Source organism: Ipomoea nil, unplaced genomic scaffold (genome assembly GCF_001879475.1).
Source record: "Ipomoea nil cultivar Tokyo-kokei standard unplaced genomic scaffold, Asagao_1.1 scaffold2144, whole genome shotgun sequence".
Lineage (NCBI taxonomy): Eukaryota > Viridiplantae > Streptophyta > Magnoliopsida > Solanales > Convolvulaceae > Ipomoea > Ipomoea nil.
In genome coordinates, this window is record NW_017618572.1 from 5,477,428 (window position 1) to 5,493,228 (window position 15,801).

The window sequence follows — 15,801 nt, forward strand, 5'->3', positions numbered from 1 at the left end:
GATGACGATGACGATGACGATGACGATGACGATGACGATGACGATGACGAATAACAATAACAACAACAACAACAATAATAATAATAACAATAACAATAATAATAACAATAATAATAATACCAAGACTATGTGGTCTAATAATGGTACCCGGGTTGGACTTCCATTTAGAAGATTGTGAATTCGAGCCTCAGTGGAGGCGTTATTGGTTCTTTGTGTTTCAGTAGGTTGAGAAAGTATATGAATAGATACTACATTGTAATAGAGCCAGTAGCATTCACCCGGGTTGGACTTCCATTTAGAAGATTGTGAATTCGAGCCTCAGTGGAGGCGTTATTGGTTCTTTGTGTTTCAGTAGGTTGAGAAAGTATACGAATAGATACTACATTGTAATAGAGCCTGTAGCATTCAAAAATAATAATAATTATTATTATTATTATTGTAATTGTAATAATAATAAAGTTAAAAATAAAATATGACAATCCCACATAAAGAGAAGTGTGTGATGGATTGAATGTTAATACAATTCAATTATTCTCCACAGAATTATTATTTATTTTATTTTTTTGAAAGCTACCACTTTATTACATTGTAGTATCTGTTCACCGAGACTCAATCTCATGACCTCACATATGAGAGAGTCACTACATGCCATCTGAGCACAATGTGCTTCACCACAGTAATTTATTCATTACAATAATATTATAACAATATTTTGTATTTGTTGACGTTCATCATAAACCATCTAAATAAAACTCAAGTACAACCATATGTTTTCGAAGGAAACATACTTCTAACGTATATTAAAGTTGTTCATGTGATATCCATCTCTTAAACATAATGAAGCATTCCGCAGGTGTTATTGTTGGAGCAATGTGGTCCGATCCCTGTTACAAATATCAACTAAGAGTTATACATATATAGATATATATTTTGAGCTAATAACCAATATACTAGAAGTAAATTATCACCAGAATTTTGGCATATGTCATGTTGTTGGAGAAGGTCCTTGTATAGCTACATAACAATTATATGATTTCATTTTAATTAGCTTTTCTTAATTATAATTCATATATCATAAATCTGCTATTGAGGACTTTTATAACATACCCAACAATTCGATTGTTCATCCTCCAAGGTCGCCAATCATCAATGACAGAATAATTCAATGATTTTGTCCATGTTTCAGCAGAAAATGAATTCACATACAAATCAGCATTTCCACTGAAATAGAAATAGGTATGATTATTTATTTAGATTAGTAAAAAGATAATCATTAAAACATATACTTAGTAGTAGATATCTTGAAGATACCTTGCAAATGTTGGTTGTGCTTGTGAGATCTTAAGATTTTTATATGGTAAGTACAATAATTGAACCATAATATCTTAATTAATTACATAATTTTTTTGTTTTGTCAATCTATGAGGTGTCCCAATTATTATTACATGGATTATATGGTCCACACAGCTGTGTGGTTCATAAATAAAAAATACATTTTAATATATTAAAATTATATTATTTGTGTATGTAAAGTATATTTTTTGAAAATACATTATTTGAGTATTGAAAGTACATTATTTTATATATACTATCAAATAATGTACCTTCAATCTACAAATAATGTATTTTTAGTATATTAAAAATGTACATGATATTCATGGTCCACACAACTATGAGGACCATGGTCCACATAATAATTTGCCAGTATCCTAAGCATACTTTAATTGTAAGAAGCACTTTTAAACCCGTACTATACTCAAACTAATAAACATTCGTACCGAACCAATCTAATTAAAGGTAAAGTGAGTTGTTATATTATAGACCGCGGTGCATAATCGATTATGCACCGCGGCCCATATACGGCGCCGTTTCTTTAAGTAAAGAAACGGCCCGCCGTTAGAGTTAACGGAGTCCGTTTGTTTGGTATATTAAACACCAATTGACACTACAGTATATCCAAACCGACACTGTAGTTATATCAAAATGATACTGTAGTTATAGTGAAATGAACCTGCAGTGTATATAAACTGAAACTGAATAACATTTCACATATTTGAGTGTATATTGTACAATGAAGTTGTAATTATATCAAAATGACCATGTAGTTGTGTTTTAATAAAACTATAGTGTATATAAAATAAAATTAAATAACATTTTCACATATTTGAGTCTATAAATATCGAATGAAACTATAGTTATATCGAAATGAAACTGTAGTTGTGTTCAACTGAAACTGCAGTGTATACAAAATGACACTGAATAACAGAGTTACTTTTTGCAAAAGGGTGCGAAACGGCGGAAATAAACACTGTTAATTTTCATTTAAAAAAAAGACGCGCGGTGCATAATCGATTATGCACCACGGTGCATAATATAATTTGCCAGGTAAAGTGCTAGCCACATTATATTTAAGGTGCCGGCCCAATTACATCATCATATTTAAACAACAGTAAATTCTATAATATAAAAAGGTATCATGCATTCTACTATAAATAGAAACGAGTGAGGTCAATTTTGTAAACAAACTAATAATTATTTACAAAAATACAATTACACCACATTCGATTGACAGTAGTAGGCCGGCAATTAAACTGCCTCTAAGGCATTATAAAATTATTATCATTTTTTTTTTTTGGTGAAATAAAATTATTATCATTGAGTTAATACCATCTAGCCATCTAGGGTTCTCTGAATATAATGATTTTACCATATTTAGTCCTACACTTTTAAATTCACTATTTGTGGTCCTTCGATTTTCAAATTATTATCATCGGTGGTCCAAGTTAAACATCATGGTCCTTCAATTATCAAATTTTACCCACTCAGCGTCTTTTCATGAGGACCACGGCTAGTTAAATTTTGAAAGTTGAAGGACCATGTGTGGTTAATTTGGGATGGTAACAATTTGAATGTCGAAGGACCATGAGTGATCAATTTAAAAATTTAGGACTAAACATGACAAAATCACTATACTCAGAGGACCTCATATGATATTAAATTAATATTATTAACTCAATTTTTATTCAAACAATTAGTAAATAAATATTTTCATTTAGAAAGAATTAATAACACACTTCACAACATTATATCATATTAACTACACTTGTATTACTGTATATTTTACAAACCTGTATATAAGAGATCTGTAACCTTTTGTGCTAAGATTTGCATGATATGCTCTAGTGTCTTTCACAGTTCTTTCATATCGCAAAGGTATCCTGCATTTAGCCCATTTTTCACCGCATCCCTATATATGTCAAAACAATCCAAAATTGAAGGATATATAGTCTGTTTTACAATAATACTAGGATCAAAGGATGTGTTTTGAAAAAAAAAAAAAAAGAAAAAAGATTAAAATGGACTAACACCTATAAATTTAGGATAAAAAATGGAATTAACTCTAAAATTAAAATATAAAAAATATATATGTCTCATATGGTTATAGAGTTAATACCCAAAATCGTCCTCGACTATAGTGGTTTTTCTCAATTTCGTCCTAAACGATTTTGGTGACCTAATATCGTCCCAGACTTTTGTGTTTCGCTCAATTTAGTCCCAGACTTTTGTATTTTGCTCAATTTAGTCATTCATTTGTTATTCTGTCTATTTGGTGTTAAATAAATAGACAATTCAGTAATTTTAATATTGGCATCTCTTTACTCATAGACATGTGACCTGCGAAATCCTTTTTTTTTTTTTTTTACGAATTACTCCTAAAACTGCGAATATAAAATTTGATTTGCAAGTCCGGGAGTAATTCTGGGTGTAATTCGTACAAGAAAAAAGAATTTCGCACTTCACAAGTTGAAAGTAAAGAGAGATCAATATTGACATTACTGAATTGTCCCTTTATTTAACACCAATTTGACGGAATAACAAATGGAGGACTAAATTGAGCGAAACACAAAAGTCTGGGACGATATTAGGTCACCAAAGTCGTTTAGGACGAAATTGAGAAAAACCACTATAGTCGAGGACGATTTTGGGTATTAACTCTATGGTTATACGTCCGAATTAACTTCTTAAAAACATTCCATACAAAATATTTTTTTTTTTGGAATAAGGGTCAAATTAATAGGCCATTGAACATCACACAATAATGCAATTAGGTCACGGAACTCAAAAAAGCTACAATTAAGTCCCTAAACCATCCAATTTCAAACAATTTGTCCAATTTACAAATTTTTCCCCTTTCTAACAAGTGACCCAATTTAAAATATTTTTAAAAAATAAATTTTTAAAAAAAATTAATTAAAATAAACTAAAATTAAAAAAAAAAAAAAAAAAAAAAAAAAAAAACACTTCGTCTCCGGCCATGGAGACGAAGGTATCTTCCGTCTCCAGCCGGCAAAGGTCCCTTCTTCGTCTCTGGCTGGAGACGGAAGATACCTTCGTCTCCATGGCCGGAGACGAAGAGTCTCTTCGTCTCTGGCCATGGAGATGTGACTCTTCCTCTCTAGCCATGGAGACTCATGGAGACGATGATGCATTCTTCGTCTCCGGCCAGAGACGAAGAAGGTTTCCTTGTCTCCGGCTGGAGACGACCTTCGTCTCCATGGCCGGAGACGAGGTTTTTTTTTTTTATTTATTTTAATTATTTTTTAAAAATATATATTTTTTAAATTGGGTGACCCGTTTGAAAGGAAGAAATCTGTAATATATTTGTATACAATGAAACACAAAGAGCCAATATCACCTTCACTAAAGCTCAAACTTACAATCTCTCATATAAAGGAGCAACTTAGTGCCATTGGACCACAGTCCACAAGGTCCTTGGCAATTTTAAAATTATTGTGCAAGTGGTATTTTTTTTTTTAAACATTATGTAAGTGGCATTAAATCAGTCCTTATCAACAACATTTTAAAATCTTTTATTTATTTATTTATTTATTATTATTATTATTATTAATTATTAATATTATTATTATTATTTTGTGGAGAGAAACCTTCCGTCATTACACTTTCCATTTATTAAGAAAATTTAAAGAAAAAGAAAAAGGAAATTATTACCTTCCGAACATGCAGGGCCTCTAGAACGTTATCATCATGATTCATCCAATGAGATGCAATTACTGCAGCCTAATATGTTGCATTTAATATCCCAATTAGGAACATTAATTTACTCTTTGGAAAAATTAAGATGAAAGAACAAAAAAGTTGAGGTTGAATTTTAAAAGTAATTATGAAATTACAAAAAAAAAAAATGCAGCTCAATATTTTTCGAGTATTAGATATGTGGAGATTTAATTAATTTAGAACGAAAAGTGATTTTGGATGTTTATGGATTTAAAAAAAAAAAAAAAAAAAAAAAAAAAAAAAACAAATCAATTTTTTCCTCCAAATATATGTGATTTGTTCTATATTATTATTGTTAAAAATTATAAAACATATTAAATATTTTGAAATTTATTACAGATGAGGCAATCTCATACAAAAGAAATTGGGTTACAAATTAATAGTTTAAATAAATAAGATCTTACCTTAAATATTAAATGACGATCAAAGGCATGTATATTGTATCCACGAAACCTTTTAGCATCATTTTCTTCTCCAATAACATTAGGCCAATAAAAATGTGGCCCGGTATTCAGTAAACGCAACTGCACATTATTGGACATGCCCCATTAAGACAAAAGAACACACACACACACACACACACACACACACACACATATATATATATATATATATATGAAAATTTAAATTTAATGCGGATGGTAAAAATATTATACTCTTAGAGAAAGTGTCGATAATATATGTGCAACTTTAATAAATAATTGTGCAATTGATTTAAAATGCATCACTTTACATTTTGAGTCTTTGTTATATACTTATGTTCATGATCCATATATATGTATTTGCAAATATATGTGTGGTTTGCAAAAATAAGCATATGATTATTTGTCAAATATTAAAAATATGTTTATATTGAAATATACTACAATTGATAAAAACGGGAAAAAAATTAATTTATAAAACCCAAGGCATATATATTTTTAATATAAAAATACAATTAGTCAAAGATTTTTAATAAAACTAATATTTTCGCACAAGCGTTGCACGAAATGGATTTGTTAAATATTTTAAAAATTGGATCGAGATACAATTATATAAATTATAACAATGAATATTAAATAGTGCGGGTCTTTGATGAAATGGGTTGGATACTTGATCGATTATGTTTTCCGATGTTTTCTTGCTTGAATTTGAGCAAATAAATGCCATATTTACCAGTGCTATGCACAAATATAAATTTTTATTATATATTTAGATAATAAAATTAGAGATGAAATTATAAATAATTCCAATATTTAAAAATATACATTTATTTGATTATAAGATTGGTGTAAAACTATCACTCAATTAATTAAATAATATATGACTCGCTTGTCTACAATTATCTTAAAAAAATCAATATGTAATATGCTTTATGTAATTATATTATTACTAAAATAAATATAGGAAAAAAGGATAAATAATTTAATTGTAATTGCAAAACACCTTGTGCTCAGATGGTATGTAATGAAAATAGATACTACAATATAATAGAGCCTGTAGTACTCAAAAAAAAAAAATAATTATTATTTGGTAAATATACTAATAATCTTATATTGTACAATTGTACTATAATACCTTAAGTATAAATAAACAAATAATATATATATATATATATATATATATATATATATATATATATATATATATATAATCAAAATAAAATATTAGTTTTAATTATAAAAGAAATCCAACACCAAAACTATGTGGTCTAATGGTACCCGGGTTGGACTTTCATTTGGAAGGTTGTGAGTTCGTATTTGTTCTTTGTGTTTCAGTAGATTGAGAAAGTATATGAACAGATACTACATTGTAATAGAGCTAGTAGCATTAAAAAAAAGTATATGAATGATAATTTATTTTGTTATTATAGTATTATACTTTATATATATATATATATATATATATCTTAAAATTAGTTGAATATGTTATCTCAATCAAAACCTTTAACTTGTACTTTTTAAACAAATAAAATAATATAAGGTTTATGCTTATTCATTTAAGATTTGATGGTTTTGTTTTTCAAATTATATAAGTATATTGTGCAGCAATGGTTGTACTTTATACTCCAGTTAATATTATTATTATTATTATTATTATTATTATTATTATTATTATTATTATTATTATTATTATTATTATTATTTTTGTGTGTGTATCTTTAATATATTTTATACACGATAAAAATATAATTTAAATGATTGCTTACCCTATTTATGCAATCTCCCGTACAATCTTTCGTTCTCTGCACGTGAATGTCATTAAGTCATTAGAACCCAATTAACATATCTAGTTTATAACAGAGTCATCACTTGTACTTAATTTTTTTTTTTTAAAAAAAAACATATCCTGTTTATAAATTTAGGTCATGTTTAGTTGGGATATGAGAATTGAATAATATTATAAATTAAATAATTAGCAATAGCTATGGATTTAAGAAAAAGTAGAACAAATATTTGGTAATAAATAGAAATTGAAAAAAAAAAAAAAAGGGATAAGGGTAAAAAAAAATTCCTCAACTATATACCAAAGTGCAATTAGACCCTTGAACTAAAAAAAAAAAAAAAAAAAACCTCTAATTAGATCTTTAAACTTTTTTTTTTTTTTTAATACTATTGACTCTATTACAAGGTAGTATCTGTTATATACTCTTTCTATCTATTGCAGTCCAAAGAGTCAATACCCCACCACCGAGGTATTATCCTGTGACCTTCCCTCAAGGAGAGCCACATAGGTACCATCAGAGCATAAGGTGCTTGACGACCTTAAACTTGTTAAATTTGTGCAATTAACATATTTGACCTATAATAATATATTACTCCTAAGTTACCTGCCACGTAGGATGCCACTTAGATTAACATTTTTTAAAAATTATATTTTATAAAAATTAAAATAATAATATTTATTTATAAAAAAATAAGTTTTAAAAAAAAAAACATGGCAACTAAGCTGCCACGGAAATCGTCCACGGCAGCTTGGCTGCCAAAGACGCTTTTGTCATGGACGAAGAATCTTGGCGGGTATCTCCATCCTCGACGGAGAAGCCCGCCATGGCTACCTGGCAATCATCCATGGTAGCTTAGACGAAGAAGCTTAATGGAGAAGTCCAGTTTTCTTCATCAAGTTGGAATTTTTTTAATTAGTTTTAAAAATAATTTTTAAAATTTTTTTTTTAAAATAAGATTCCATAAAAAATGCATGTCATGTAAGCAATGTTGACAGGTTACCTTTTGATAACTTGTTAACTTGTTAACCCATCCTAGAGTGTCAGCTTTGTCCTCAACTAGAATAATTGCCTGAAGTTTGTATATATACACACACACTGTGTGTGTATGTATATTTTTTCTATTTTCTCTTTCTCTATTTTAATTCTATTATTTTTCAAAAGTAGGGTATCGGAGAAGAAGATGAGTAACATTTGTGATTACAATAGTGGAGTACCAAAAGCATGCAAAAGAAACATTGTAATAGGAATAAATCTAATAGTAGGACACAAAAGTATTCAACCAAACACCTTAGAAGTTGTTTTCATGTTGAATTGTAATGATATCCAATGGCAAAGAAATAAATAACTATAAGATGAGATACATTATTTTATAATTTAACAAAATTAATTCAATTATTTTATTTTTGTTAGATTATAAAATAGTTCACATTCTTTAATTTTTTTTATGAGTATTATCGACTTTATTACAATATAGTATCTGTTCAATATACTTTCTCTATCAGTTGTAGTCCAAAAAGAACTACAGAGATGTCAATTGAGCACAATGTGCTTGACATTATATTTTTTTTTATATAAAGTTAAAAAAATTTACAATACCAAAAAAAAAAAAAAAAAAAAAACGTGTCTATTAGTCACTTTGTTCCATTTTAACCATCTTACTTATTATTAATTGTCAAATCAACTTTTTCATTATTTATTTGTTTTAGTATTTCCTTATTATTTTTTGACAGGAAAAAAATAATAAGGAAATACTAAAACATATAAATAACTAAAAAACATTGATTTGACAAACTTAATATTTTAAAAATTTGAATATAAATTTGATTACTTATTATTTTTAAATATAACTTTTTAATAGTACTTTGAATGTAGTATATATATATATATATATATATATATATATATATATATATATATATATATATATATTATGGAGTATATACTAACACTAAACTTAATATTTTAAAAATTTGAATTGTAAATAACTCTAGTAAACCTCCATTAACCAAGACACAAAAAATTGGGTAGAGAGTACAAAAATCAATTAGTAAAAATCTAAAAATCTAATAAGAATCAATAAAGTTAGGCCTTTAACGGGAACAACAAAATGTTAGTGTAATTGTTTTTTGAAATGAATGATACATATTATTTTGATTTTAGTATTTTTATTTTTCTTTACCATCTATTATATTATTTTCTTCTCTTAAATAACCCCATATTCCGTTTGTATAAACTTTAGTAACAGAATATATATGTTGTTAACTATTTATTATTCTTAACTTATTCATTAATTTCTATAATAAAGGTATTAGGTTCAAACCTCATCCTAATCAGAATTGGCATAATTATTAAACATATACTATGAATAATATAACATAAACATTGGTCAAATAATTAGACTGACTAAATCCATAGCATTCAAAGTTGAAAATCAATTTTCTTGCATTTTTAAAAAAGGAATAAGGGTCAAATAGGCATCAAACTACATACCAAAATGCAATTAGCTAGGCCACCAAACTAAAAAAATTACAATTAGGTCCCTGAACAACACCAATGAATGCAATTTCACCAAAAACGACTGTTTACCTGTTGTGTTGGTTACCGAATTTAAAAATAATTTTTTAAATTTTATTTTAATAATTTTAAATAAAAAATAAATTTTTAAAGAAAAAAAAAACAGTTGGAGACGAAGTGAACCCTTTCATCTCCGGCCAATCGCGGCTGGTTTTTTTTTTTTTTTTTTTTTTTAAATAATTATAAAATAATTATTTTACATAATAATTTTTTAAAAATATTTTAAAGTAGGGATGACCTGCTAGAAATCTTAAAAACTTACAAATTGGACTAATTGCATGAAACTAGTTAGTTTAGATATCCAGTTGTAGTTTTTTTTTTTACGTTCAGTGGCCTAATTGTATTATTGCGTGCAGTTCAATGGCCTCTTTGATCCTTATTCATTTGAAAAAACAAATTTAGATTAAGTTTTTTTTTCCTTTAATTAATCTTCTTTTGATTATTTAGAACAAGACTCAATATTTTAATTATGCTTTTGCAATATTGGAATGATTTAGGTCATTATGGTATATTTTTTTTTTTTTTTATGTATTTCTATAATATAATAATACAGCAGTACATTACTTTACAAATATTGTACTATTATTTTTTGATTGGACAAATTTGTTCTTACATCATTGTTAGACTTGTGCTACCCAGAAATACAACTACACCTAGACTCTAAACGGTAGGACCATTGTCCAAAGAATTGATAATATTGACATTTCATTGGCTCAAATTGAACAAGTTTACACATCATTTTCAAAATTTTATCAATGCATGAAAACTTCAATAAAAAAGAAGACGACTAGTACTACTAAAGATGAAAACAATGACAATGCTACCCAAAAGAGAATTAAGAAAGACTTAAATAAATTAAAACAAAAAGTAGTATTTATTTAGACTAGCTATCGTTTTTAGGGTAGGTGTTTAGACTATCGTTATTACAAAGTTGCAAACATTTATTTTATTGACAATTATAATCAATCTCTCCTATATTATCTTGAATTCATATACTTTGAATTACTGATTTAAATAAAAAAAAAATCAACATTCAATTGCCTATGCATGAACATCTCCTGTATAATCTTACATTGATATACTTTGAAGTACTTATTTAAAAATAATTATTGGACATTATCACATTCGCGTAATGCATGTGAAAAACTAGTTATATCTAAATAAGTATCGTCTTATTGACAAAAAACTTATTGCCCCTTGTTATTTACGGAGTATAATATTAGGCATGATATGCTTTAAGTATTGTAAAATTTCTACAAACCTAATACATAAAAGAAGAACAGTCAAGAACAATTACCATATACTGTTCATTTGAAATAAGACTAAATCCGCGAGCCGTTCGAAAAATATCGCTGTAGTTGTCATATTGAGTTGTGACTCCATTGCCAATGACGTAGCCCTAATGCACGTATTACATATATACATGTACGATTAGAATGAAATTAAAACATTCTAATATGATAGAACATGGAATTACTCAAAACAATGAATCTGGGAAGAGATAATTCAAATTTTAACGTGCAATTAATAGTATCAAGAGTTTAACAAACAACACCAAAAAGTGCACCTTTCATATACATAAGTACAGTTAATAGATGCACTTTAATTTATAATGTTGATAGTTGCACTTTAAATTAAAGTTTAAATTCTTTGTAAAAATGCATCTCTCTCTCTCTCTCTCTCTCTATATATATATATATATATATATATATATATATATATATATATATATTGTAAATGAAACATGTTCATACTTAAAATCTTTACCAACCTTAAGATTAACGTGTGGCTTAAATCTTGCATCAATCCCTGTAAATTAACAAGTGAGCAATTATTGAAGTACATATGTTATATTGACTAAAAATTTAAATTAGTAATAAAGATTCATCATATTTAAACATTTGATGATGGATAGTGTTTGGAACATATTGAAACTCAATTTTTTTTTTTTTTCACGGGTACTTATTATATCATGAACAAATTTTCATATAACAATATTAACCCAAGTCATAGTCAAAATATATCACATAATTCCAAACTTCGCATTAAATTTGTTTTCAAACTTAATTTTTTTTATATACAAATAAAATTGTTGTATAAAAAATATCATTAAAAACTCTAATTGAGATATTTAAAATGAGATCATATTTTTTCTTTAAAAAAAATTAAATTAATATATAGGCTCATAAAGTCACTGTTTCTGGTTCATTATTAAATATTTATAGATTCACTACAACAAGTTAATTAAGTTACTATTGTATGTTCATTAAGTGAATACTACTTGTTCAATAAGTCACTGTTCTAGGTTCATTAAGTCAGTAATGCATGTGTTACTATATGTTCATAAAATCACTACAACTTATTAATTAATTAATTATTCTAGGTTAATAAAGTTACTAGCAGATATTCATTGAGTAACTACTGTAAGTCTATAAATTCAATACTACATATTCATATTTGATACAAGTTTAATTATCATGTTTTTTTTTTTTTTTTTTTTTTTTTTTTTTTTTTTAATGAATCACATAAATTTCAATAGAATATTTCTTAATGACTTACCATATGATATTGCTTGAACAACCATTGGAACGGTAATACCAGAATATGAGTCTCCACCAACATAGAATGAGTTTGATTGATATTGAAAATGATCTTCTAACCACTATAGAATAATCCAAGTATTAGTTAACTAATGCAATTTTCACAATATATATATATATATATATATATATATATATATATATATATATATATATATATATATATATATATATATATATATATATGTGTGCATGTGTGCCTATCACAATGAAAATTGAAAAGTGTTTACCTTGCGAATGAATTCAGCTGCATGATAACTTGCTTCTACATCATTCGCAGTATAATTTTTTGAACTTTTAGCATACGAAAATCCTGCTCCCACGGGATAATCTAGATAGATAAAGCTTGCAACCTAGCAATAATTTTATGCATTTCATATATTAGCCAATTGAAATTGACCTTAACATTTATTAATAATGTTCTATAAAAGCACAATGTAAAGTACCTTTGTCCATGAATAAGGATTTAGTGACAATGTAGGCAAAGTCCAGTTATTCTTTGGTAGATCAAATAACAATGGCCCTGTGCATATGGTTAATTTAATTTAGAAATTATTTCCTTGACACAATATTTGTATTACTGTCAATTATTCCTTGAAACAATTTATAGTCATTGTTCACCAGCGGCAGTGTGGGAGCAACCTCTCAAAGTGAGAGGGGTTTCTTGTGCGCAGTGAGCACGGTCTAGCCTCTATGGTTCATGTTTAGTTGAGTTACCATGATTTATATCCTCCCAAATGCTCTGTCGGGTCGGGGTGTGGGGGGCCCTTAGGGTTGGGGTTCAGCCTTTTGGAAGAATTTATAGTCATTGTTTATATAATTATACTTGAATCAAGTTAGTTATAATTCAATTTTATTATAGTATTTAATTTACTATTAGTGGATAAACTTTACATATCTAAAGACTAAATTAAATGTTCTCTTAAGCACAAAATGTCACATTAGAAAATAAATCATAACAAATCTGTTGAAACAATTAAAGAAAAAAAATAATTACTAATAAAATTAATTTTAAAATATTTTTCTAACACATCAAAGTTGTGCATGTAAAAAACCTATAATAATAATACAAAAAAAAAAAAAACACAAATTTAAAGCTCACCAATTTCTTCCGTCATTGCAACAAAAGAAGAGCACCCGGGACCACCGGTGATCCAAAGCACAATAGGATCAATATTTGGATTTGATTCAGACTTTACAAAATAGTAAAAAAGTTGTATATCTTCTATTTCTCCAACACCGATATATCTACACCAAAGTACATTAAATTCATTATATATATATATATATATATATATATATATATATATATATATATATAATATTGAGATATCAAAGCAAGAATTGTGGACAAATCTGAGCTGTCCATCTAAGATGATCAAAGGTTAAAAATTAATGAAAAATAAGGAAAAATATAATGGCATTTCTATAATTTTCAATAATTACGATGTCCATTGAAAAATAGAAATGCTTGACGATGTATTCGCGGATAATTGAAAGCGTAAACACATCCACGCCCTCCATCGTGAAAAATAAAAAATTAGGATCATATTACTAAATTTTCAAGTTTGTAATTATTATAAAATGAACCCTACTCTTCAAAGTATTTAAATATGATAAGATGAAAGTTGTACCCGGTTTCAAGTTCAAATGGAAGAGGCCCTTCAGGTCGAACCCCTGGGAGATACTCCACCTTAGAGCCTGTTGCTGCAACATGATGTGAAGAGCAAAACCATAAAACAACGACGGTTCCTAGAAGCAAGGGAAGAGAACCGGAGCATCTTCGTCGCAAAAGATTTGCCAACAACATTTTCGTCAAATTTAATTTAATTGTCAGAAGAAGAAAAGGCACATTTTTGCTCGCTGTTAGGTTGCTGTTCTTTTATACAAACAAAAGCATATAGTGACAGCGGCTTCGCACCTAAAATCTAATTTTTATTAATACGGAGTTACGGTCGAGTTTGCTTCTTCTGCAAGAGTTACGAACTTACACGTGACTCTATGATTTATTATATTGACGTACTTAAACTACCCCTTAATTATACTATTCATCATCAATCATACTGTTTGTCGATAATACTATTTTCTTAAGATAATACTCCGTACTATTTACTCCGTACATTGTACACGCTGGGATAATAACTTTTCTTCTTGAAATATGTGAACAAAATATTTTCGTTGAAATTGACGGTGTTATATATATTTCTAAACGTTTTCATGTACTTTTTTCATTATAAAAAAATGAAAAATATATCTTTTTATGGCTAGATCATCAGAAATTTGAAAACACACACACTTGTAGGTGCACTTGTAGGTACACTTGTAGGTGACAGTAGGTGCACCTGATCAATGAATGTTAACAAGGTAAAATTGCATGCACTTGTAGGTGAAAGTAGATGCACTCTTAGATGAAAGTAGAGGCAACACTACAAGAAAAATGCACATAGACAATGGTTTTTCACCGTTGTCGTAGGAGTAAAATTTCTGGTGTTGAAGCCAGTGTTGTAAGTCCTGCGCTTAGACAATGGTTTTTAACCGTTGTCTTTTTTAGAAAACACAACGGCTTTTTGAACCGTTGTCTATTAAGTGTTGTTGAAACCGGTGTTGTTAAAAGTCACGCACATAGACAACGATTTTTAACCATTGTCTTTTCTAGAAAAGACAAAGATTTTTGAACCGTTGTCTATTGAGTGTTATTGAAACCAGTGTTGTTAAAAGTCATGCACATAAACAACGATTTTTAACAGTTATTTTTTCTAAGGTTCCAGTTCCGGTTATAGAAAATTAGGAATCGAAACCGCCGGTTCCGATTTGGAACCGTAAAATTTACAAATAAAATAAAATAAAATGGCCAGTAAGCCACTAGGCCAGTGGCCTATTGGCATCGCCACATGCAACAAACAATATACACATACCATACAATTTATTAAAAAAAATAAAAATAAATAAAAAAGAAATTCCGGTTAGAACCGGCGGTTCTAACCGGAACAACCGATTCGTCTATTTCTAGAATCGGAACCGTGGTCATACCTAAATTTTTACTAGATAATAATTTCACACCATAGTCAAAAAAGAAAAAACCCAAATCATTTGAGTTTACCTTAAAGTCTTCAGACATGCGGGTAATCACAAATTGACTTCATTCATCTCCTATAATACCAAATCCCACGGATGGTTTATGCAAGTTTTTTTTATCATATCATTCAGTCTCTTCCAAAAGTACGTCTTTATGCCAAAGTAACTCATTCAACTTCACACATATATCTATAACCTTTGTACCAATATTTTCAAACATTAATTCCTCCAATCATCCTATTAACCACATATGTATAATACAGATTTCGC

At 28.0% G+C, this 15,801-nt stretch overlaps 1 protein-coding gene across 1 annotated transcript; it reads right to left on the reverse strand.

Annotated features, from left to right (window-relative positions):
• Positions 1-671: 671 nt before the first annotated feature.
• LOC109148563 (serine carboxypeptidase-like 11) lies at positions 672-14,309 on the reverse strand. Its single transcript, XM_019296296.1, has 14 exons — positions 14,091-14,309; positions 13,559-13,704; positions 12,903-12,979; positions 12,687-12,809; positions 12,416-12,518; positions 11,628-11,665; positions 11,154-11,255; positions 7,265-7,300; positions 5,481-5,600; positions 5,011-5,079; positions 3,129-3,247; positions 1,108-1,221; positions 969-1,014; positions 672-884 (listed from the first exon to the last, which is right to left on the reverse strand). The coding sequence occupies exons 1-14, from the start codon at positions 14,264-14,266 to the stop codon at positions 801-803; spliced, it is 1,353 nt and encodes a 450-aa protein (XP_019151841.1). The 5' UTR covers positions 14,267-14,309; the 3' UTR covers positions 672-800.
• Between the last annotated feature and the right edge of the window lie 1,492 nt (positions 14,310-15,801).

What these genes read in the sequence shown, in the direction of transcription:
- LOC109148563 (XM_019296296.1), bottom strand. Translation starts at nt 14,266, where the DNA reads ATGTTGTTGGCAAATCTTTTGCGACGAAGATGCTCCGGTTCTCTTCCC. An exon ending in CCATTTGAACTTGAAACCGG is followed by an intron (nt 13,705 to 14,090) that starts GTACAACTTTCA and finishes ACTTTGGTGTAG; the next exon opens with ATATATCGGTGTTGGAGAAA. An exon ending in CAGCTGAATTCATTCGCAAG is followed by an intron (nt 12,519 to 12,686) that starts GTAAACACTTTT and finishes ATTATTCTATAG; the next exon opens with TGGTTAGAAGATCATTTTCA.